We start from the raw sequence: 23,371 nt of genomic DNA on the forward strand, positions 1-23,371 counted from the left end.
CACAACCAAATCACCTCTCCAACAAACGTCCTGTACAGTCTGTACGAATACTCTCAAAAGATGCTGCTGCATCTTGAACCCTCGGCAACCCACACGACGAGCCTCTCCGCCCAACTGCCGGTTTGGTCTCACCGTGACCTCCTCAAGCAGCGGGGTATCTGCAGCACTGTTTTCCAACGGACCAATGGCATATTCTGGGCACTTCTTTAGCAGTTTGAATGACTAGTAGCAGCAGCACCTCACGAGATGAGACACTTTTCTGTGCCTTATTATACGACAGGCTAGTTCTTTTCCTTCTGTTTCTTCTTCTTCTTCTTCTTCTTTTCCCCATCTGTAAGTACCTTACACCATCCAGTACCCGAGACTAAAACAGGGGGGAGAGAGAGCACATCGTACCACGTAGCACAAAGAGCACTTCACCACTCAAACTCACCACCTCGGTCCAGAGACTACTACCAAACCAATCACCACTCACTCAACACCAGACTCGCTCTCTCACCGACCAAACTGATAAACCACCTGCACCCCCCATTGACTCATCCAGCAATCCCACACCCTCACCATGTCAGCCTCGGCCTCAGCCTCATCACCCCCAGCCTCCTCCCTACCCCCCTCCACCTCCCCAACCATCACCCTCACCAACCCAACCCCCAAGGAACGCACCCGCACCTGGCTCTACAACCAGACAGAATGGGGCAACAGCCTCACCGTCCCCGCCTATCTCGAGCGCGAGGAATACCTCCTCTCCATCCCCCTCGCCCGCAACGGCGGCATCACCAACTGGATCCTCACAGACACCTCCTCCTCCTGCTCCCCCGTCAACAACAACAACGACGACGACGACGACGGCGAGCGTCCCGTCCTCGCCGCCTGCGAAACCCTGCGCAAACGCGCCCTTGTTAGGGACCCCGCTGATGGTACGGTGCGCGACGTCTGGGCGTATGGCGTCGCCAGCGTCTTCACCAACAAGGAGTTCCGCGGGAGGGGGTATGCCGGCAAGATGATGGAGCTGCTGAGGGGCTACATGGCCGGCCAGCACCGCGAGACGGGCGAGCCGGCGTTTTCCGTCCTCTTTTCGGACATTGGCAAGCAGTTTTACGCAAAGCACGGCTGGATCCCTCTCGAGAACACGCAGATTGAGTACCGCGTCAGAGAAAACCCTCCGGAACCGGAGCCCTCATCAAGCAGCAGCAGCAGCAGCATTATTACCCTTCTCGGTGACGAGCATATCCCGGAACTCGCAGAGAGGGATGAGGAGCTTCTGCGCAAGGAAATCGCCAAGCCTAACCCTGTGAACCCCTCAAAGGTCAGGGTCGCTGTCATTCCCGACCTGGATGCGTTGCAGTGGCATTTCTATCGCGAGGCCTTCATCTGCAATGCCGCGTTTGGCAGGAAACCCTCTGTCCACGGCGCCTTGTACACTTCCCCCTCGACGGGTTCTCGTGTATGGGCGTGGTTCGAGAGGAATCACTATGGCGGCCCTGAAAAGCCAGAGAAGAACCTCTTGAGCTTCCTCCGCTTCGTCATTGAAGACGAACACATCTCGGATGAAGAGCTGTCTGAGGCAGTCGTGGGCATCTTCCGGGCTGCTGAGAAGGAGGCCAAGGACTGGAAATGCTCAAAGGTCGAGATCTGGAATCCCAACCCCAGAGTCAGGAAGGCTGCCGAGGCCGCCACCGAGTTTCAGACTACCTTTGTCGTAAGACAAGACAAGAACTTGGCCAGTTTGAACTGGTTCGGCGAGGGGTCTGCGCAAGACTTGGACTGGGTTGCCAACGAGAGATTCGAGTGGTGCTAGCACGGAATGCGATTGGATATAGATGTAGAAATACGCTCACAAAGGGAAAAAGGAAATAAAAGTAAAAAGTCCAACATGGAAATGAAATCATACACATCGTTTAGTATTTATCCCTCTGCATCTCTCACCCTGTGAGTCTCAAATCGCCTCGCAAATCACAAGTGGGATACATGAAAGCGCCCTTTTTAACACATCAACTCCTTCTATGCACCATCAACCCGTTCTCGCACTCTAATAGCTTCTGCCAAACATGGTCCAGAACTGTGCCTTGCGCTGGCACTCGGGGTTGAGACATTCCGTCTCGCCGGGAACAATGCCCTCGGGCTGCTCAAAGGGGATACACAGACTCTTCATGCCCATCGAGGGCAGCTTCTGGCTTTCGGGCACGTCGGGCTGGGTGTCCTCGCGAGTCGTGAGCTCCTTGATGCGGTCCTCACACTTGCCGTCGCCGCAGAAGGGGATCAGGACAACGTTCTTGTTGTCCAGAGAGGGGAGAACATCATCCCAGTTGGTGATCTTCAGGCGGTGCTCACGGAACGACTTCTCGGCCTTGGCATACATGTCGGCCTGGATGGTCTCCAGGAGCTCGGGAACCTTGGTGGCGACCTCGGCAATGGGGATGGTGCCCTTCTCGCCCGTGTCTCGGCGCGCCCAGCTCACAACTTCCTTGGCAGCGTCCTTGGGGCCAAACTCAATTCGCAGAGGAACACCCTTGAGCTCCCAGTCGTTGAACTTCCAGGCAGGAGTGTAGCCCTCTCGCCAGTCGGACTCGGCGCGGACGCCAGCCTTGCGCAGGGTATCCCGGATGCCGTCCAGCTGCTCCTCGTGCTTCTTCCTGTCCTCGGGGGTAGTGTTCTTGTTAATGCCAACGGGGATCAGGACGGTCTGAGTCTTGGCAATCCGGGGAGGGAGGACGAGGCCCTTGTCGTCGCCGTGCACCATGATCATGACACCAATGACACGGGTGGACAGACCCCACGAGTTCTGCCAGACGTGGATGTGGGAGCCCTTGTTGGCCGGGTCTTCAACAGTAATGTCGAACATCTTGCTAAAGTTCTGTCCCAGGCAGTGAGACGTGGCGCCCTGGATGCCTCGTCCGTTGGAGGGAATGTAGCCCTCGACGGTGGTGGTGTAGTAGCCACCCGCGAACTTCTCATTCTCCGTCTTGCGTCCCCGGACAACGGGGACAGCCAGGAGTTGCTCGTAGACACCAGCGTACAGCTCCAGGATCTCCAGAACCTCCTTTCCAGCAAGCTCCTCGGTCAGGTGAGCAGTGTGGCCCTCCTGCCAGAGGAACTCTCTCGTTCGCAGGAAGGGGGTTGTCTGCTTGGCCTCCCATCGGACGACCGAGTTCCACTGGTTCAGTCGAAGAGGAAGGTCTCGGTGGCTGCGAATCCACTTGGCGTAGTACGGGTACATGACGGCCTCGGAGGTGGGACGAATCGCAACGGGGACCTCGAGGTCCTTGTCACCACTGGCAGGAGTCAGCACACGCACACAAGTCTCTGTCAACTTCCGAATCATGAAATACGTACGCCTTGGTCACCCAAGCCAGCTCAGGCGCAAAGCCCTCGACGTGATCCTTCTCCTTCTCCAGAGACTTAGATGAGAGGAACATGGGGAAGCTGGTCTCCTCCACGCCCATCAGCTCGATGCGCTCCTGGAACCACTTCCGGATCACGTTCCAGATGTGCATCGACAGCGGGCGCAGGACGAAAAAGCCCGAGATTTCCTGGTAGTACTCGACCATCTCGCCCTTGAGGACGACCTCCTGGTACCAGGCCGGGAAGTTCTCAGCCTTGGTGACGGTGATGCCGATGATGTCGTCCGTCTTCTTGCCGCCCACGACGGGGAGCGCAGCCTGCTTGGCGGCCTTTGCGGCCTTGTCGGCAGCCATCTTGGCCTGCTTCTCGGCCTTCTTGAGGGCGCTCTTGGAGGGCTCCTTGGGCTGGTCGGCGGCGTTCTCCATCGTGTAAATCGTCTTCCGGTCTGCGAGCTGGTGAGTTTGCGGCGACTCTTGTGGATCAGGGACTCCAAGCAGAGGCTTACCTGCTGTTATATGGCCGTTCGTATGACACAGAGCTCGTCCCAGGCGGCAGCGACAACTTCAGGTCTTGACTCACTGTGCAGGGGCGCAAAAGGAAAGATTGGGAGTCAGTCGGCCGGAAAAAAGAGAGTCACGAGAGAGAGTCAATGCCTCCAGTCTCTTGTATCGGGCTGCCCCGCTATCAGTCGTGGCTGTCCCTCACTCACCAGAAAGGAGGGGCACGGCAGGGAAATTTCGACGTCGGGTCCCCTGAGCGGCACCCAATCAGGGCTCGCTGGCGCTGGAACCTCGAGGCCTTGGAGGGGCTGCCAGCGCTGTGGGAGGCGTCGCTCAGGTGCTGCGTGGCTGCTGTCGGGCGGCCCAGGCGCTGTTTCTGGCGGGTGGTGGCCCGTGTCGCAGCGCCGGAGCTGGAACAATCTGTGCTTCCGACAAAAAAGTCGAGGGGCAGCGGGACAAGTGCCGCCATTACATGAGCTGCGAAGCTTGGAGAGGTAAGCCAGGGCCATTATTGCAGACTCAAGGCAGAAGTTGTCGATTCTGGAACCTTCAACCTCCACCACTCCTTTGTCTCGTCGACCTACTCCTGCTTGAACAGTCACAGCAACGGTCAGGCAGATCACACCACAGCTACAGCCATGGCAGCCCTGTTTGAGCAGCCGCGGAACGGCACCCTTTTCCTGGGCGGCCAGAAGATTTCGGGATCCGATATTCGAGACCAAAACGGTGCGTTGGGCTGCTGCCGATGAGTTGGACGGTATCGATGGACTAACGGGCGCAGTGCTGGCGACACAAGCTATTGCCAATGTGGTGAAGAGCTCGTTCGGCCCCAGCGGCCTCGACAAGATGATGGTTGACGACATTGGCGTGAGTACATACACCGACTGCCCCTCGATGGGGACTCTGCAGCTATCCCACCTCCCCCCCTATTTCTTCATTGATGAAGCAACTCGGTATTACATCACGACAGCTTGCTCACACAATTCTGTCACTGCATACAGGACGTTACGGTAACAAACGACGGCGCCACGATCCTCACTCTCCTCGACGTCGAAGACCCCGCCGGAAAGATCCTGGTGGACCTGGCCCAGCAGCAGGACAAGGAGGTTGGCGATGGCACCACATCCGTCGTCCTGATCGCCGCCGAGCTGCTCCGGAGAGGTAACGAGCTGATGAAGAACCGCATCCACCCCACGACCATCATCACCGGCTACCGACTGGCCCTGCGAGAGGCCATCAAGTACCTGAACGAGAACGTCAGCATCAAGGTCGACAACCTCGGCCGGGAATCCCTCCTCAACATTGCCAAGACGTCCATGTCCAGCAAAATCATCGGCGCCGACTCCGACTTCTTTGCCGACCTGGTCGTCGACGCCATCCAGGCCGTCAAGACCACCAACAACAAGAACGAGGCCAAATACCCCGTCAAGGCCGTCAACCTGCTCAAGGCGCACGGAAAGAGCGCTCTCGAGTCCGTCCTGGTCAAGGGCTATGCCTTGAACTGCACAGTTGCTTCTCAGGCCATGCCCACGCGTGTCCAGGATGCCAAGATTGCCCTTCTGGACATGAACTTGCAAAAGGAGAGGATGAAGCTCGGCGTCCAGATCACCGTCGACGACCCCCAGCAGCTCGAGGCCATCCGTGCTCGTGAGTCCGGCATGATCATCGAGAGGGTGGAGATGATTCTCAAGGCTGGCGCCAACGTCATCCTTACCACCAAGGGTATCGACGACATGGTGTTGAAGATGATGGTCGAGAAGGGCGCCATGGGTGTCAGGAGATGCAAGAAGGAGGATCTGAGGCGAATTGCCAAGGCCACCGGCGGTACTCTGCTGAGCACGCTCTCCGACCTCAACGGTGACGAGAAGTTCGACCCCTCATACCTGGGCCATGCCGAAGAGGTCTTCCAGGAGCGCATCTCGGACGACGAGTGCATCCTCATCAAGGGCACCAAGGCCCACTCCTCGGCCTCGGTCATCCTGCGAGGACCCAACGAGTACTCCCTCGACGAGATTGAGCGATCAGTCCACGACTCCCTGTGCGCCGTCAAGCGGACGCTGGAGAGCGGCAGCATCGTCCCCGGCGGCGGCGCCGTCGAGACGGCTCTGCACATCTACCTCGAGGAGTTCGCCGGCACCGTCGGCTCGCGCGAGCAGCTGGCCATTGGCGAGTTCGCCCAGTCCCTGCTCATCATCCCCAAGACGCTCGCCGTCAACGCCGCCAAGGACGCCGCCGAGCTCGTTGCCCAGCTGCGCTCCCGGCACGCCCTGTCACAACGCATCCAGGAGGGCGACGCCAACGAGGACGAGAAGACGATTGCCAAGAAGAAGGGCTACAAGAACTACGGCCTGGACCTCACCAAGGGCCGTGTCGTGGACGAGATCAAGCTCGGCGTGCTGGAGCCCAGCATAAGCAAGGTCCGGCAGCTCAAGAGTGCCGTCGAGGCTTGCATCAGCATCATGCGGATTGACACGCTGATCAAGCTGGATCCGGAGCAGCCCGCCGAGGACGATGGCCACGGACACTGATTGTGGGGATTGGGATGTTCGGTGTGAGATAGACGAAAAGATGTCGTAAAATACTGTACTTCTGTCTATAATTCTTTGGCTACAAGCTGCGTTTCCCCTTTTGCCATACTCATCGTGATGCCCCTCATTGTCCTTTCGTGGTGAAGTGATTGTTATAAGGATATTTTTATTCATACAATGCTGCACATGGCTCACGTCTAAGAAACAAGGGAAGTTGTTGGCGCATCCCATTCCCAGCAAAACATGAGACACGCCGTCTTATCCATATCTTGGTTCCCAACCAAACCCATCCATCGCCTCACCGCACCTCCCATACTCTCCACCAATAGACTTGGCCACCCCCAGAGGAGAAATCTATGCTTTTTGTCGATGTTTTCATCATCCCAAGACGAATTATGTACCTCTTCTTCTCTCACCTTCTCCTTCGGGAGCTGTCCCTCTCGTTCGCCGATTTTGTTTCCGCCCAAGTACTGTTACATCGTCGTGTGCGATAGGACAGTTTCCCCCCCTTTCGTCTCCAAGCGTCTTCACACACACACACACACACACACCTGTCCAGCTCTTTAACCAATCACAAGCTTGCCGTCCTCGGGGAAGTCGTACTCGGGAATCTCAAGGTTGAGAGGCGCAGGGCCCTTGCGTATCCGGCCGGAGATATCGTAGTGGGAGCCGTGGCAGGGGCAGAACCAGCCGCCGTAGTCGCCGGCCTCGCCGATGGGCACACAACCCAGGTGGGTGCAGACGCCGAGCATGACGAGCCACTCGGGGCGCTTGACGCGGTCCTCGTCGGTCTGGGGGTCGCGCAGGGAGGCGACGTTGACCTTGTTGGCCTGCTCGATCTCGTCCTGGGTTCGGTGGCGGATGAAGACGGGCTTGCCGCGCCACTTGATGATGACCTGTATGGGAATATTTGGTTAGTCGTGGGATTTTGGTCCTTTTGGGGCGGGGAGGATGTCGTTCGGGGCGTGTGTGTGCTCACGTTCTTGCCCTCGGGGATGGTGTTCAGGTCGACCTCGACCTTGGCCATGGCCAAGACATCGGCGGAGGCGGACATGTTGACGAGGAACTCTGCAGCAAACCCCACGTTAGCTTCCATGCCATTCGAAAAGGAACACCGTCAATTGCTCCGGCACAGCTCCTCCAATGCCTCAATTGCCCTCCCAGCATCCTCTCCCAGTTCATTCCGAAGACGTCCCCCCATTCCTCTCCTTTACCGCATCGTAACCCCCCCTTCCGATATCCCGCTCTCGGTCAAAACCCACCTTGGACAGTGCTCTTCGCTCCGGCAGCCGTAATCGCACCCATGGTGCCAACCATGAAGTAGCTAAACAGCTTGTTGGTCGTCTCGTTGCCCTTGGTCATGTACTTTCCAAAGTCGGGCACCTGGCTGGCCTTGCTCTCGCCCTTGAGCTTGAACGGGCTGCTGTACGCCGAGGCATCGCCGCCGGCCTGGCAAGCCGCAGTCGAGCTCAGCGCGCGCACGGCGGCGGGCTTGGTGGCGGCCGTGGCCGAGCGCAGGCACAGGCGGGTGGCAGTTGCGAGAGGCGCCATTGGTGCTGTTTGCTGTGGGTTGACGTGTGACGAGAGAGAGAGAGAGAGAGAGGAATCGGGTGCAAGTGAGGTCTTTTCGTCTGCCTTTCCAGCTTTCGGGCTAAGGCTCAGTGGTGATGATTGCCGAAATGTTTTGGGATCCGGTTTTTTGGGGTGGTGGCCTGAGGCTGCCATTTGGTCAGCCAAGGTGGAATTTGCCGGCCGCTGATTCGTCGGCGGCTTCGGCCTCCCGGTCTGTTCCGCTAGAGATCGACTGATGAAAACGAAGAGCTTGTGAACAATTGGAGCTTATGACGGTGATGAATCCAGTGATTAGAAAAAAAATGATCATCATGATGCCAATCACATGGAAATGGAAAATGGAAAGAAGGCAAAGAGTTCAATCTTACTGAGATTTGGACACATCTAATAGCAGGCTAAATCAAGAGCCCCTTCGTCTCTGTGCAATCCATGTCCGTGATAGCTTCATCACATCACCATTCATTCACCATAACTATCGTTTATACATACGTCCTTCATCTACAACCACATCACCCACCCACTTCAATGCATCCTCCTCAGCTCCTCAATCAGGTTCCGCATGTCCTCGACGTTCGGGCCCAGCCCTTCGCAAACCAGCTCTTGCTGGCTCTCGTCCAGGTCTAGGAACCTCTCAATCATCTCGCCGTCTACAAACCGGTAAGGACTCTCGCCCTCTCTCGCCTGGTTCCGGAAAGCCCGCCAAAGGTCAAACGACAGGTTCCCCGGTGTCTGGATGTACCCCTGCAACCGGGATTGGAACGTCATCAGCAGATCCTGGTACTTGGGAGCAATGTCGCCGTACAGATACAGCGTGCCTTCAATCTATTTGTCCAATCGTCAGCTTAAGCTCCCACTCACGAAGCAGTCTAAGAACCACACTTACCGAGCCCAAAAACGCCTTTGGTACCACAACGGCATTCTCACCGGGCGCAACCTGAAGCTTCCGAATTCGATTGATCTGCTCCCCAATGTTGAGCTCGCTGGTAATCTCCAGCTGGCTGCGGTCCTGCTCTGTAGGTGCTTCCTGCCTCTGCCTGAGCACGATGACATTTCCCTGAGCATCTGCCTCGAGCCACCTGGTTTCATCCAGGGCGCAGACTGACGTAGTCCAGGCCTGCTGATAATGACGTGCCTTTTCCTCCAGCTTTGCCATCTTACCATCCTGAGGCGGCGTGAACTCGATGAGCGTGAGGGATTGCATGAGGTCCCCCACACCAATCATGTTTCCAGAAACATCCAGGTCGACTGGAAACGACGCTGGCCGGTATGATGCCACTTTCGTTAAGCTGGCGGCCGTCGACGTTTCTTGGGCGTAGCTGTAAACAACCACCGTCTTGCTCAGCCCGGCGACAATGTAGTCATCCAGCATAGCCAGACAACGACATACCCCCTTCAGATTGTGCGAGGCAATCTGATACAGCTGTCGCGATTCGTCCACGCCGAGGACCACGATTCTTCCCCTCGTCTCTCCTGCTTCGTCTGTGCCAGGATCCGCGACAAAACTTGTGCCAACCAAGAACCTTTCCGTCATGTTGCCGTTGCTATCGGGCAATTCAGCTCGGATCACGCACTCGACTAGCTCCAACGACGCAGAGGCATTCAGCTCAAAAGGCTGCCCCAGCTCCTGGAAAATGATCTCGTCTACCAGCCTGACGGTGCTTGTGACGACCTCTTCGTTTTCCACTAGCTCCTTCTTTATGCATCCCAAGCCAAAGGCCTTCAAGCCTGGCGAATACGCTACGCGACGGACCGTTTCGTGCATTGGGAGTGATTTGACGTGCGTAAGCCTTTCGCTATCAACGTGGCAGATCCTAATGTGCTCATCGGTTGATAGCACGATCGAGTCCGGGAAGGCTTCCGAGTCAAAGGGGGCCACAAATGTCGCATCATCAGCCGTCGTCGCCGAGTAGACAATACGCCCCTCCGAGCTATAAATCAAGCTGGCATGCTCCGTAGTCGCAAACACGTTGCAGATTCCATCCGGCCGAGGCAGAACGTGCAAACGAGCTGGACCGCTTCCCAGCGTGACCGTCTTCCTCCCAGATATTGAGAAGCCCTTGAGAGAGACATTGAAGCTGATGACATTACCATCCTCCAATGCCACGAGCAACGTGGGGCCGGACATGTCAGGCGGGTGTAGCTGAACCAGCGCCACGTCTCTTGGAACCGAAGCACTGTCGTCTGTCTGCCTCAATGATTCGCCGTGGAGTGGCGTCAAAGTCGCGAGATCCACGACTGATATCGTACCGGAAGCCCACCATCCCACGACGCCAAAATCTGGCGGATCGCGAGCCGCATGTATGCAGGAAATTTGATCGGGCTGCCCAGAGACAGGATTCTCCGAGGCGTCTTGTACTACTGCCTTGAGGCCGTCGAGAAGGTTCAGCGAGACCAACAACGACCCATCTATTGACAACAAAGCCCACTTCGTATTGGCAGACGCCGCCGTGATGACCTTACCATCCGGCGATTGCCATGAGCACAATGAAGCCCCGCTTTCGGGATCCAGGAGAGTGACAACTCGAGGGGTTATTTGCAATAGCTGACCGTTGGGCAGGTTGGCAGCCAGAAGAGTTTCCGATTCGAGGTCCATTCCCTGAAACGAGTACACTTCCTCAATACTTTCAGGCTCGAAACGAAGGACTCGAGTTCCAGCAAGTGTGGATACAACAACGGTATCGACTTTTTCTGAGTCCACGGATCGCAGTGTGAAAAGACCTCTGGTGCCTGGAAACTCGTCCAGGAGGCCCCGGTCTTCTAGGCCAACACCACTGCGGATGCTGCGCAGACTTCCATCTTGATAAGCTCCACAGCCAGCCACGATCCTCGCCTGCCCGGATGAAAAGGTGTTGCCTGCCTGTGCGTCTCCCTCTCTGTTCCCCAGATCCATAATGGTAAAGTCCATGATGGGTGCGTTATTCGGTAGGACCTTGAGAAGAGTCATTTGCTGGGTTTCGATGTCGATACGTAACAACTGGGAGTCGCCATGATGTGATCCAATGAAGAGGAGGTTGTTTCCCATATAAACCAAACTGGATGCTCTTGACGTGTATCGGCTCAAATCCTCAAAAGCGAACGGGTGGACTTCCATGCCTGTCACTACCACTCCTGTCGACTCATTGGTGGTCTTGATTTCCAGCATGTCCAAGCGGCCGTAGTCATCGGCCAATAAGTAATGCGTACCATCATACTCGGCCCAGGCAACGTAAATCTTGGGCTCCGCAAGGCTGGAGCACACGCTGGAATATGTGAGACTGTCAAAGTATGTAAGCAGCGTCTCGCCAACCACAAGGAGGCCACCCAAATGTGCCCTGGCTCCCTCATTGTTTCGGACGTGGTATCGCTTTTCTTCGTATACCGGAACAGGTATGAGCATCGATGCATAAGGATCACGAATGACTTCTTCAAAGTCCCTGTTCTTTTGGGGGTCAAACTTGGACGAAACGCCGGGCTTGTCGTCTTCTGTTAGCCGGTAAACAGCGATCCGAGCTTCTTCGCGGTCGAGTTGGTTCTTGTACAGAAAGGCGATTGTCGGGTGGCCGGTTCGACTGTATAGGAACGTGCTCGCCTTCATCCACAGCTCGGTCAACCGGACCTGGTCGAGCCCTTCAAGCTTCGTTGTCAAGCCCTTGCGTATCCGAAGGCGGAAGACGTTGAGCACTCCCTCCCAGAGATGCATGGCCATGAACTTGCCCGTGGGGTCAACCAAACACCTGTTCTGGCTCTGCGATTGCCGCATATAGGGCTCAGCTGTGTCCTCTATTGTCTGCTCAACGGCATCAAGCTGGTTTGTTTCGGGGTTCCAGGCTAGGTTGAAGTATTGCAGCCTGTCGGTACCGATAAAGAGAAGGTCTGTGGCAGAGTCCTTGGGTTGCAGTCGCTGGAGCATGTCTATAGTGCCGTGGATGACCTTTGTGTGGAGGCACGTCATGCCTTCTTCGTGAACTCGCCATATCTCTAGTCGGTTTGCTTTCCTGTGCGTCGAGACGGGTTAGCACGTTGTGCGTAGACTATTAGATAGCTTAGAGACACTCACGCAACGACCAAGTCCTCGATATCCGGCGACAGGAACCGGATGCGCAGGGCGTGCCTGATGCTCGTGGGCTTGTGGACCGGCGCGACGTATGCCATTATGAAGGGAGGGTTGCTAGCCAAAGAGAGAGCGGTGTCGTCGGCTCGATGCTGCTTCGGCACAGGTTGACGGGCTACATGGAATGGTGAGATTGCCCCAGGATGAAGCTTCCAAGAGGCATTGCGTCAAGGCAAGCATCGCGGCAGAGCTGATGTCGGGTCGGGTGCTTACCACTTATCGGAGATAGCGCTGGGCGATATGTCAGCGGCTTCTATCACCCTAGATTGGGGGGCTTTGGAGTCGTTTGGCGGGGCGGCAAGCCACTTCCAGCGGGGTGGTGCCCTGTATCAGCGCTACCGGCCAGGGGATGATGCCTGCCTGAGCAGGTGTGATGTGCATAAAGCGAGCCTCCATGTCGATTTAGAGCTTCAACTTTACAGGGTATGTTGACGTTGAGAGGAGATATTCCAGCTGTTTGTTCATTCTGCAAACATTTGATGGAAACATGTATATCTACTACCTAGTAGTAAGTACCTACACTGCATCAAGTGTCACGAGCGCAAGCACCATCGATACCGGTTCCTTCCCATTATGTCATGCTTGCTCTTTCCTTACTCGTCGAGGATCATTGGCCATGACAACTTCAATTGTGACGAGCGATGAAAATCACCATCAATTTCGCCCTCTTGTCCCTTTCGATACCGCAGACCAGTGCATATCCTCATTGCTAACAACGAGCATGAATACACGTCGATACCCAGCATGACGCAACCGCCTGACCGATCTATAGCAAGGATAGAAACCGCAGACGAATACGGCCGTCGAGAGCAATGCTTCATCAATCATAGACGGCATCCCTACACCTTTCAGTCTCATATATCAAGCATCCAGAGCACTAAACAGGCTGTTGAGAAAGACGGATTGGTAGCCCAGCCGGGTCTCAGAATAGCGGCTCTCCCAACCCGGCAATTGGCTGAAGAGATACTGGATCAGGATCAATGCCACAGCAATGACCTCGAGAGATTTCTGGAGAGTCCGCCGTCGGGACTCTCTTTCCGCTACTCTGGCAATTCTCTCAAAGACCTTCATCTTCCTGTTGGTGAACTGGACCTGGGCTCTTGCCCTGAGAAAGACCTCCAATACTACTTGCAAGAAGCTCGAGCCCTGAGGAACAGAAACCCCTTTCAAGAATGGCTCCCATTGGCTCAGACAAGAACTGAGAGAGACGAAGGGCTGGAATTTCCGCTTGAACTGGAGCGGCTGTGGGCACAGCTGAACCGGGAGTTTGACATGGACAGACCAGTCTTATCCGAATCTGCGGCGGATCTTGTGAGAGAACAAAACAGATCACTGTCAACGTTTGAATGCAGGGAACTACTCACTGAACCAACGAACATCAAGCCCGTTAGTAGCTTCCACTCTTTTACTGTGGTTATATGCCATAACTGACGAATATTCAGTACCAGTACAGCTGTCTGGACCCCATCTCGCCTCCCCTGTCTCCGGTATCTGACGATGCTGAACCATTCATTCCCGATGGGGGTGCGGCAGTGATTGATCTTTCTTCCGAGCCAAGCACGCCTAGACGGTCCTTCGTCGAGGCTATTGAACGCATTCTTGACTCTGATCCTGTCGTTTCTTCCACTTTCATGACTTCGCCTTCCACTGGTGATCTGCCTCGACTCATTCAAGCGTGCCACTCCGTGATTCAAGAAGCTAAAACCGAAGCGCCTGTCGTCTCTAACAACTCAGATGCTCCAAGTGACGAGAATGCCATCGCCGACATCCGCCTACCTCTAATAGGTGACACTGACGAAACAGCCCTCAGCCTGCTCGAGGAAAAGGGACAGTTTGAAGATGCGTTCGAGACACTACTCCAGGACAGACAGTATTATGCCAATCAGTTGGTAAACCAAGAGCGTTTCGATCTGGTGGATTCGGCATGTCGTATTCCCGTTCCTCTGCTCGATTTCGAAATTTCTCCCCCTGAATGGACTATTGGGCACCTCACTGCGAAGATGCAATTCATGTTCCTGAGAAATGGTGCTCCCGATACCTTCAAACTCTCGCCTGTCCCAAGGGATCCGCGCTCCGAAATATCACTTCGATGGGCCTTTTTCCCACCTCAGAAAGGGCAGCCAATGCTGGATGATGAACTTGCGATGCCGGATGCTACACTAGCAAAATATCTTTCTGATGAGGAGACAACTCACCTGAGCAGTCGCGACTTCGTCTCCATCAACCAGGACCTGGAAGTCTTCCGCCCCCAAGAAGACGAAGAAATAGAAGAGATATTTTCACAAGATGTTGAATCAGATGAAGACTCTCTTGCTGAGTACGCCCAGCCAACTGAGAGCCTGACTGGGACCATCTCGGTACACAGCAACGTATCAAACGACACTCTAACCCGAGACTCGCCTGATCTCAATCGCCCAGCCCGTAGGAAGCTTGACGATGATGCCCAAAGACTTTTACCTAAATCGTACGATACGAGTGCTACGAGTATACTCCTCCATAACTTTATGGAGCTAAGGGGCATAAAGCGACCTCGTCTCAACACTCAGCCTCCTGCAGCGAGTCAGCCTGGGGATGCCTCACCATCTAAGCTTGCCAAAGGACTACCGGGGAGCAACAATTATAAAGCAACACTCCCCGAAGTAGTCAAGGAGATGCCCCCGGCGCCAGCTCCTCAATTCGAGCTTCCTTCAGAAAAGGCTTCCATCATCATTTCGGTCGATCTCCCAAGGCAGATATTGAGGAAAATGGAGAGTTCATGGACCCCGGAGAAATTGATCGACATGGATTACTCTCGCCACAACACCCAGAACTGGCCGCCAGGTGCTTCTCGTCCTAAGGAGGTCATGTCCCCCTTGAGCTTCGAAGCAGACATATCCCTATCACCAAGCACAGGGATCGTCATCACGAATATCCTCAAAGTGAGACAGCGCCCTCTACCAGGCTCCCAACTTCCAGCTCCACTACGAGAACGCGTACAGAAAGTCAGCGAGAGATACGAAACCCTCATCGTCCTAGTCTCAGAGTCAAACTCCCAAGGTGAAGTCATGGGAACATTAGCACCGTTAGATGCAGCAGCTTATGCAGACTTTGTAAATTTTGCAGTCGCACTCGATGGGGATGTGGTTGTACAGTTTGTCCCGGGGGCGACGGGCACGATAGCTTCGTGGATTTTGGCCTACATGTGTCGATATTCCTCGCAGTGTGTAGCATTATCGAGGTTCTTGACGTCGGAAGAGACGCCGTGGGAACTGTTGCTTAGACGGGCTGGCATGAATGTGTTTGCTGCCAAGGTTCTGTCAAAGATGCTCTTTCAGCAGGCTGGGCAGTCGGGATTGGCTGCGTTCGTCAACATGCCGGCTCGTGAACGGGTGACGAGATATGGAGCTCTGCTTGGCGGAGAAAAGGTGTTGCTGATGACGGGGAAGGTATTGGATCGGAGATGGGGAGACTGATCTCTTTACCATATCCTTTAGATCTCTGAGAAAGCTAAGCGGGGACAGGTGATTTGAGATATGTGAACGGATTGAGATGGAATGTATATATTGTCTCCCCATATGTCGTCTATTCCCCTAGCTGTATTAAATGAATGACTGCAAATGCGTTTAGAATAATTTATCGGAGAATTGAACACCACTTCTGGCAGCTTGTGAGCTCTGTTTGCCCCAAATCTTCAAAGGGTTCGTGCCGTCAAGGCACTCATCGATGAACTCAGCAAATCTCCCACAAAGGTCGTGGCAGCTGGTTCATTGGAGCATGACCCTTTTGCAATCGCGGCATCTGCTTCAAGCCGATATACACCACCCTCTGGGCGTTGGCCAGGGTGACCGACCGCGACGTCAGGCCGTAGTAGTCCGAGATGGCATGTGTAAGCCACCGCCTAGAGGAGAATACCAGGTTAGTATTCTCCGATGTCACATTAGGGTATCACAGAAAAGGGGGTTCGTACTTGTAGGCAGCGCTCTCATCATCGCCAAAAGAATCAAACAACAGCCCCGAGTCAACAGTCTCCTGCGACACCTCTCGGTGCGCGGTCCTGTATCTCGCTGCCGTTGCCGCGGCAGCTGCCCTCTTCTGTTGCAGGTCCCTCATTCTACCGTTGCGGCCCACAAAGACAATCTCCTCATCATCAGAGTCCATCTCCTCCGCCGCGCTATCAGCATCCTCATCGTCCTCAGCCTGACGTTTCCGCCGCTCGTCAACCATGTACTGCCGCACAGGCTCTTCCAGGGCCTTGACCCAGGTGCGGATGACGGGGCTGCGCTTGGTCGACTCTCGCAGGTCGCGCGGCACTTCGCCGACGCCGAGGCCCGTTGCGCTGCCCGACTTGAGCTGCTGCTTCTTGCGCGCGGCCTGGAGCTTGGCCGTCTTGTCCTGGACGCGCTGGCGCACGCCGTGGTCCCAGAACTGGGCGAGCTGGTAGGGCACGCGGTGGATGGGATGCGTCGGGTGGACTTCCCAGTCTGCGGGCTCTGGAGGCTGGACGTTGGGGACGCCCACGAGACGATCTGTTTGTTACGCGGGAAAGCAAAAGTTTCCCCTCATTCATCAGCGAACCCGCGCATCATGACAAGATTTGGAACACAATGACATGTCCGGTAAAGGTAGTAGTGGTTCAATACCGTTCTCCCATCGCCGACGCTGCCGGCTTCCTTCCTTGCCCTTGAGGAGGGCCTCTCTGCGCTTCTGGCTGTCCCGGGCCGACGGCGGCCTGCGCGGGGGAGAAACGACGGTGACCTGGACCTCCTCGGAAGAGGTTGCAATGGTGACCTGCTGGCGGCTGGCGGAGCGCTTGGAGGGCCCTGCGAGGGCGTCGAGGGGGATGGACAGGGGGCTTCCGGTGCCGCGGGCAATGGGCGAGACACTGAGGGATTGAAGGGCCGATATGGTCCAAGCCTCGATGTCGATGGCGGTGCCGGATGCCGGTGTCGACGGATAGATGATGTTTGCCGTCGACTGGCTGGGGGCAGGGGATTCGGGAGGAGGCGGGACAGCGCTGTAGATGGCCATGGTGGTGATGATGCTGCTTGATGCGATCTTTTTCTCGGCACAATGTCGAGCCAATCGAGACGTGATCGAGATGGGGTGCACCTGTTTATCAGCCAGAAGCACACGGAATGCCGCTCTGTATCGGACGAGGCCCTGTTCAGGGGGGGGAGAGATGGAGATGCGGAGGAGAGGCAGATGCGATGAACAAGGCAGCGGCTCAGCAGTGCGTTATCCTTCCTTATCTGGTTGACCATTTGCTCCGTCCGTCTGCATGGCCAGGCATCGCGTCTTTCGGACACAGTGTGGCTCTTGTGCTATCTTTGGCCAATCACGTCTCGAGCGCAAGGCATGAGGAAAGATTTGATGGCCTGTGGCGGAGGTTCGTCGCGGACAATTCGCGCGTAAAGTGGTCGTTTGGTGAGGAGGGCCGATGTATTGGCACTGCGTATGGCTGATGCGTATTACCATGGGAACCTCTATTGTTAGCTTATGGGTATAGGTACTAGAAGCTCACATGCCTCTTGCTCATGGTCTTGATGCTGTGTTTTGACTTGGGATCTCATTCTAAGACTCTATCACATGATGTCTTGATGTTGCATCCGACTGCTGGTTGACCATATTCCGGTCTGCTTCAATGCCTTTGACATGACCCGACTCCACATGCAACTTGTCGTGCTCCATCCCTGTACTGTCATCGATGACTCACGAAAGACTCATTGTAATTGCAGAAGCCGTAAGCTACCTACCTTATATGCTGTAGGCTACCTCATATGCTGTAGGCTACCTTAGAGGACCCCATACATGCCTTACATACCTAGTTGTAGGTGAGGTACTTTACATGACGGTGCGAAAAAACATAGGTCGACCTTCCAAGTGCACCTATTTCTCTTCAAGCCGGTCTTGGTATGGATACCGCGGGCACGAGTATAGAGCTGCCTGCTACGACCATAGCTAGCCTTGTCGTATCGATAGCTTTAAAAGCAAACCGTCCTATCTTTCATGTGCGTAGTACAGCATATGCCCGAGACGACTAATGTCAGGACGTCCCTCTGGAGGCCGATTGGTAGCTGGAATTTCAGCCTCAGATGTGGCGGGGAAACCATTCTTATGATGCCATACTTGATAGTTTACGTCGTCTGCCCATACCGAAGGCTATGATTGTACGCAAGGCCACGACATCATGGTACCTATTTCGAGAAGTGTGGAGGAAGACGTAATAAGGTAGGTTGAACGGCAATGAAATGCACTGCATGACAGCGATTGTATACCTACACTCTGGCATGGCATGGCAGTTTCTCTTATGTTAGGCTGCCATCAACCAGCCAACTTCTGACTGCTCTTATCCTTTACAGTTGGCATCATCGGCAGCATAGTTGGGCCTCAAGGATAGGACACGACTGGGTACTTGACGGTTCTCTGCTTTTTTGCAAGCTCCCTTACATGAGGGAGCCCTGTAGCCCGAGCTGAGCCGCGTCTTGAGATCAATGTCTGTTCTCAAGGGCAAGAAAACGAGATCAAAACCACACACCGAAACTTACATCTCTTGATCACAACAGAGCCTTTGAAACCCTGTTATTGACACCAAATGCGAGACTGAAGCTAACTTGTCAACCCAATTCGTTGTAATCAAGATCGCAAGATCTACCTACCTAAAGCAGATCTACCTTACCTAGCAATCTACTACTAGGTACCGGCTGGCGGCGAGTGGGGTTACGCGCATCAAGCACTTTGACAGCCAAGCTGGAGGGGCACGACATTTTCAACGCCAGGGCAGCTTACACTCAAGCTTCTCTCAACATCTTCAGTAGCAGCACCACCGTGACCACGCAAGAAACCATGGCCTTGCCTCTCCCATTGGGCCTGGTGCCCTCAGAGGTGGCCTTCCTATGCGAAATGGAGCTCGTGACTGTCGTTCCCCGGCAGCGTCTCGACAGCATTGAGCTTCTCTCTGTCAGCCATTCCAACCCCAGCCCTTTATCTGCATCTACCTCTGGATTGTGTCTGCTAATCTTGAGCAAATAAACAGGGCTCGACTCCCAAGCTCCGCCCGCCATACAGAGCCGATCTGCCACTATGGCTCGCACTCCTCCTCAAGAAGCAGCGCCGCGCCAACATTGTCCCCCCGGCATGGCTCCATCCCGACTCCCTCCGCGAAATTGTAAACTACGAGACGGCTGTCGACGTCAAGGACTGGGCGCCTCCTCCTCCGCCGCCAGTAAGAGCCGACAGCAGAGGAAACTCTAGACGATTCAACGCCTCCGACAACGACATCGTCCTGTCGCCGCCCTTCCTGCCGTCCTGCACCGCTACAGCGCCCGCAAGCGCCCTGCCGTACCACTGGTTCGAATTCGCCGAGATGCTCCTCGCCCACGCAAGCGACGATGTCCCGTCTGCCTCGGAAGTGCGCTCCCTCCTGAGAGACCTGCAGGAGGCTCGAGCCGCCAAGATGAGAGCCAAGATTACACACCCTGATAGTCACGGCGAGGGCGTCACCAGCCTCCGTGGCGTGGGGGCCATGGAGCTGGCCGAGAGCAGAGGCTTTGTTGTTGGCGTGGCCGAAGGCATACGAAAGATTGGCGCAAGCGCTGAGACCACACGGCGCGATGAGGAGGAGGAACATGGCCATGACATGGACGACGATCTCAGCGACGATGACATGGGACTTTAGAAGAAGAAAAGGCTCGACATGATCAATTGCCCGACAGCAGCCACGAGATGGAGCCGGCCAAAGCCATACATCGCCGCGCTCGCCGAAACCGCCAGCAAATCGAGCCCTGATGTAAGATGAGATCGAGACATGTGCAAGTGTCTATCGGGCTTCAATATCCGGCACTGTCTCTATCTGACACATTGAAGCCGTTCTCAAACCCGGCTGAAATATCCATGGAACCCTCGATCGACGCGAGATCGTCAGCTTCCCAAGCCACAGTTCCTTCAACAACAACCTGTTCAAGCGTTCCAAATCTATCCAGTACGATGCACGAAGATGGTCAATCGATTGAAACTGTAGGCACGAGATCGACACTGCGGTGTTCCGAGGCCGGTCGATTATTGGCTATTGCTTGGCTTCATCGCTGGCGTCAGTCTGCGTGATGGGAAATCATTCATTGACGGCAATGGACTCATATTTACCGAGAATGAGACGGAGCACGTCATTCTATCCATCCCAAGTTGACGTGCATATCAAGCCCGAGCTTTGCCGAAAAGGCAAACACTGGCGCTCTCATCGGAACCATCCAGGTTCAAGCTCGATGGCGTTCACAATCCGCCTTGATAGTCCCGGCGTCAGAGTCAAGAATAGGGTTCTGCTGCGCCCCAGGACCGTCATCAAAGCTCGCTACCATGTTCCGTGGTGTCGTCCACTCCGAGTCATCCCAGCCGAGCGGCTCACTGCCTTCACGCCATCGAGTTCGGCCCCGACGCTCTTGCGGTTCCGAATGTTGCTGCCTCTCGTTGGATATCTGAAAGTATGACTGGTTGTCCGTTGCCAAGCCACCGCTGGCGCCAGGCTGAGTGTTCGTCGTCGTCAGGTCCGCGCCGATATCGTCGCCAGCGGTGCTGTCTTGCCCATACGAAAGCACACCGAAACCCTCACAGAGGCGCTTTGGCGGTAGACCATTTGCCATGGAATACGTCTCATCATCCTGAAAAGGTCGCTTTCTGCAGCCTTCCGGCGCGGCAACGGCTCCCATAGTGCCGAACATTTCTCTGTGAGGATCGAGAAAATAATATCTTAAAACAAACAGCGAGATATCGAATCAGTTTCCAAAGAAGCAGAAGAATAAATTTGTTTGTCCGTTCGAATATCTTTGATGGAAGAGAAGAAGAAAGAGAAAGAAGGAGAAGAAGAGGAAACCCGGAACGCAAACACGACGAAGTTGAGAACTCACAGGGCGAAAGAAGGAGAGAAAGAAGGCAGGATGAAAGACGGAGGGGAAGAAGGGAAGAGAAGAACAAAAAGCTACCTACCTTTGCGGCCGTCGCTTCGAACCTTGCACCCGCCACACAAAGACCGGACCTGCTTCTGCTCTTTGTTGCTTTGCTGAAAGAGGGTTTACTCCCTACCTAGGTACCCTTCTATCCTTTCTTGTCTCTTGTCTCTCTCTCTCTCTTTTTCTTTTCTCCGCCCTCTTTCTTTGAAGCCTTCAACTCTCTTTCTGTTCATGTGCGAGTCGCTGGGCTATGCTTTGACTTTTTTTTTCCCTACCGGCGGCTTTTCTGCTTTTGAGGCTTTCTCAATAGGCGAGACTCTCGTCCTGACTACCTACCTACCTATGGTGGATGGAGACGGGCGTTCGCGTTGCCGGTTCCATGCCAACTGGCCTTGCCAGCTGCCACCGTTTGTCTTGCTGCATTGCGGCGAGGGACGGCTGCTTTGCCGGCCCGTTTTGACAGACCTTTGCTTCCCAAGAATCCTTTCGTCTCAAACTCGGACGAGTCTATGTAACACCAGACGCATACTCTGCTTGAATCGGAGACTTTGAGAGCCTGGCGGCACGATTCATTCTTTCGCCGCCTTTCACGGATACATTGAGAGGGGGTATTATCTCACAGACGCTCGAAGAGGAGCTGTTTCATCAAAAGATTGGATAGTTATAATTCTAATTCTAGCAATGCTTAAGCTACCTTACAAGAAGCTCCATCACTTCTCGCACCAACAACGGACGACTGGTATCATGCTATTTACAGTTCTGAGGGCTCATCACGGGCTGAGGAAAAGTCGTGGTACGCCAGCTCGTACACCAAGCCCAAGGTCATCTTGGCATGCTCAAGCATGTGGTCAAACGACAGATACTTGATCAGGTCTTCAGTGCCGTGGATGTGCTGGTCCGAGTTCTCAAATGCCGACTCAATAACAAAGGCAGAAGGGTAACCGGCCTTGGAGGCAGAGGCGTGGTCAGAGCAAGCATAGCCGCACTTGGTCTCGACCCAAGGGATGCTGCAGTACTATAGACAATATTAGCGATTTGTGGAGGAATTGAGAAAAAAGGCCCTATATGCTTTGAACGACCTACCTCCTCGATAACCTTCTTGATAAAGGCAGTAAGGCCAGGATCAACGTAGTCGGTGATAACGCCCACGCTCACTGGCTTGCCCGCGTCAATGGTCCCCTGAGCGTAGCCCGTCATGTCCTGCTGCAGCATGGCCTTGACGTCGCGGCCCGCCTTCTCGTACGCCTGGAAGATGGCCTGGCTGCCCAAGAGCCCGGCCTCCTCGGCGCTGTACCAGTGAAACTCGACCGTGTTCCTAGCAGAGCCGCCAACGACGTCCTTGTCTCCGAGCAGCGTGCGGAAGACTTCCAGGATGGTGACGGTGCCACTGCCGTCGTCGTCGGCGCCAGGAGCCGCGAGGATAGCGGGCAACCACAGATTGATGGAATCCTGGTGCGCACCGATGACGACGGTGGTGTTGCTCTTGCCGGGGATGCGCGCAATGACGGAGCTCTGCGGCCACGAGTGGGCAAAGGGGCTCGCCGTGACGGTGTCGCTGGCGCCGGCGTCCTTGATGATCTGGTTGACCTTGTCCAGCACCCACTCGGACGACTGGCGGCCGTAGTCGGACTTGTAGTATCGGGTGTGGAAGCTCGTCAGCTTCTCGAGGTTCTTGAGCATCTCGTCCTTTGACAGGTTGCCGGCGAGCTGGCCGACCTCCTTCTGCTTGACGCACTTGTCGGGGAACTGGACGGTGGCAGCCCGGAACTGGGCGCGCAGGGAGCCGAGGTCTCGCGTGTCGGTGATGTCCATGAAGCGTTGGCCGTTCTGTATTGGATTGATAAGTCCGTCGAGATCAGCTTGAGGCCGTTCATACCGAAGGCTACCTAGGAAGCCCGGAGGGAAAAAAACGTACACGTCTGAGATCCCACTTGTCCTCCTCGGTCACCCATTGCGTCTCGCCGGGGCCCAGCTCGATGAGGTACTTGGCCGGCTCCTCGAGAATAACATGGTCGCCCTCGTTCTCCGCCACGAAGCGGCCGCTGACGAGGGCTGCAGGCAAGGCCGCCACAAGAGAGGTCTGTAGGAATTTCATGGTGGCGAGGCGATGAGAATCTGATGGGGACTAAGCCTGCTTGATTCGGCTGATGCTGTAGATGGGCAGGATAGAGAGTGAGTGTGATGGAGAGATGGCGAGATGGAGAGTGACGGTGACAGGAGTAAGATCAGAAAGAGAGACAGAGAGACCTACTAGGTAGGACGGGATGAGTGACGAGATCAGGTACCTGATAAGGTCACGGATCTCCACTGATTTACAGGGGGCTGGGCCTGATGTTTGGGGTCGGATCTGCCTAGCCGTAACCGGTAGTGCAGCATGATGCAGCATGGAGAGCCTGGAGAAGACGCGATTGGACAGTCATG

The 23,371-nt window shown here is 55.2% G+C and overlaps 10 protein-coding genes across 10 annotated transcripts; 4 read left to right on the forward strand and 6 right to left on the reverse strand.

Annotated features, from left to right (window-relative positions):
- Positions 1-562: 562 nt before the first annotated feature.
- TRIREDRAFT_56399 (uncharacterized protein) lies at positions 563-1,798 on the forward strand (the record flags this gene model as incomplete). Its single annotated transcript, XM_006962627.1, has 1 exon — positions 563-1,798. The coding sequence occupies one exon, from the start codon at positions 563-565 to the stop codon at positions 1,796-1,798; it is 1,236 nt and encodes a 411-aa protein (XP_006962689.1).
- Positions 1,799-2,029: 231 nt separating this feature from the next.
- TRIREDRAFT_75324 (uncharacterized protein) lies at positions 2,030-3,868 on the reverse strand (the record flags this gene model as incomplete). The annotated part of the gene is made up of 3 exons (XM_006962852.1): positions 3,848-3,868; positions 3,334-3,787; positions 2,030-3,272 (listed from the first exon to the last, which is right to left on the reverse strand). Exons 2-3 carry the CDS (start codon positions 3,765-3,767, stop codon positions 2,030-2,032), a joined length of 1,677 nt encoding a protein of 558 aa, XP_006962914.1. The 5' UTR covers positions 3,768-3,787; positions 3,848-3,868.
- A 553-nt stretch (positions 3,869-4,421) lies between these two features.
- On the forward strand, positions 4,422-6,376 carry TRIREDRAFT_120394 (uncharacterized protein). Its single transcript, XM_006962628.1, has 3 exons — positions 4,422-4,568; positions 4,624-4,709; positions 4,844-6,376. Exons 1-3 carry the CDS (start codon positions 4,481-4,483, stop codon positions 6,368-6,370), a joined length of 1,701 nt encoding a protein of 566 aa, XP_006962690.1. The 5' UTR covers positions 4,422-4,480; the 3' UTR covers positions 6,371-6,376.
- A 208-nt stretch (positions 6,377-6,584) lies between these two features.
- On the reverse strand, positions 6,585-7,979 carry TRIREDRAFT_21609 (ubiquinol cytochrome reductase). The gene is made up of 3 exons (XM_006962452.1): positions 7,633-7,979; positions 7,350-7,438; positions 6,585-7,266 (listed from the first exon to the last, which is right to left on the reverse strand). The coding sequence occupies exons 1-3, from the start codon at positions 7,919-7,921 to the stop codon at positions 6,934-6,936; spliced, it is 711 nt and encodes a 236-aa protein (XP_006962514.1). The 5' UTR covers positions 7,922-7,979; the 3' UTR covers positions 6,585-6,933.
- A 485-nt stretch (positions 7,980-8,464) lies between these two features.
- On the reverse strand, positions 8,465-12,073 carry TRIREDRAFT_56582 (uncharacterized protein; the record flags this gene model as incomplete). The annotated part of the gene is made up of 3 exons (XM_006962853.1): positions 8,465-8,764; positions 8,826-11,916; positions 11,979-12,073. The coding sequence occupies 3 exons, from the start codon at positions 12,071-12,073 to the stop codon at positions 8,465-8,467; spliced, it is 3,486 nt and encodes a 1,161-aa protein (XP_006962915.1).
- A 703-nt stretch (positions 12,074-12,776) lies between these two features.
- Positions 12,777-15,541, forward strand: TRIREDRAFT_104310 (uncharacterized protein; the record flags this gene model as incomplete). Its single annotated transcript, XM_006962629.1, has 3 exons — positions 12,777-13,418; positions 13,475-15,457; positions 15,506-15,541. 3 exons carry the CDS (start codon positions 12,777-12,779, stop codon positions 15,539-15,541), a joined length of 2,661 nt encoding a protein of 886 aa, XP_006962691.1.
- A 199-nt stretch (positions 15,542-15,740) lies between these two features.
- TRIREDRAFT_75334 (uncharacterized protein) lies at positions 15,741-17,144 on the reverse strand (the record flags this gene model as incomplete). The annotated part of the gene is made up of 3 exons (XM_006962854.1): positions 16,652-17,144; positions 15,979-16,537; positions 15,741-15,909 (listed from the first exon to the last, which is right to left on the reverse strand). The coding sequence occupies exons 1-3, from the start codon at positions 17,037-17,039 to the stop codon at positions 15,741-15,743; spliced, it is 1,116 nt and encodes a 371-aa protein (XP_006962916.1). The 5' UTR covers positions 17,040-17,144.
- A 1,710-nt stretch (positions 17,145-18,854) lies between these two features.
- TRIREDRAFT_56856 (uncharacterized protein) lies at positions 18,855-19,686 on the forward strand (the record flags this gene model as incomplete). Its single annotated transcript, XM_006962630.1, has 2 exons — positions 18,855-18,968; positions 19,045-19,686. 2 exons carry the CDS (start codon positions 18,855-18,857, stop codon positions 19,684-19,686), a joined length of 756 nt encoding a protein of 251 aa, XP_006962692.1.
- A 574-nt stretch (positions 19,687-20,260) lies between these two features.
- On the reverse strand, positions 20,261-20,722 carry TRIREDRAFT_104313 (uncharacterized protein; the record flags this gene model as incomplete). The annotated part of the gene is made up of 1 exon (XM_006962855.1): positions 20,261-20,722. The coding sequence occupies one exon, from the start codon at positions 20,720-20,722 to the stop codon at positions 20,261-20,263; it is 462 nt and encodes a 153-aa protein (XP_006962917.1).
- A 979-nt stretch (positions 20,723-21,701) lies between these two features.
- TRIREDRAFT_56920 (uncharacterized protein) lies at positions 21,702-23,045 on the reverse strand (the record flags this gene model as incomplete). The annotated part of the gene is made up of 3 exons (XM_006962856.1): positions 21,702-21,965; positions 22,034-22,777; positions 22,866-23,045. The coding sequence occupies 3 exons, from the start codon at positions 23,043-23,045 to the stop codon at positions 21,702-21,704; spliced, it is 1,188 nt and encodes a 395-aa protein (XP_006962918.1).
- Positions 23,046-23,371: the final 326 nt, after the last annotated feature.

The sequence above is a fragment of the Trichoderma reesei genome (genome assembly GCF_000167675.1).
Source record: "Trichoderma reesei QM6a unplaced genomic scaffold TRIREscaffold_3, whole genome shotgun sequence".
Classification (NCBI taxonomy): domain Eukaryota; kingdom Fungi; phylum Ascomycota; class Sordariomycetes; order Hypocreales; family Hypocreaceae; genus Trichoderma; species Trichoderma reesei.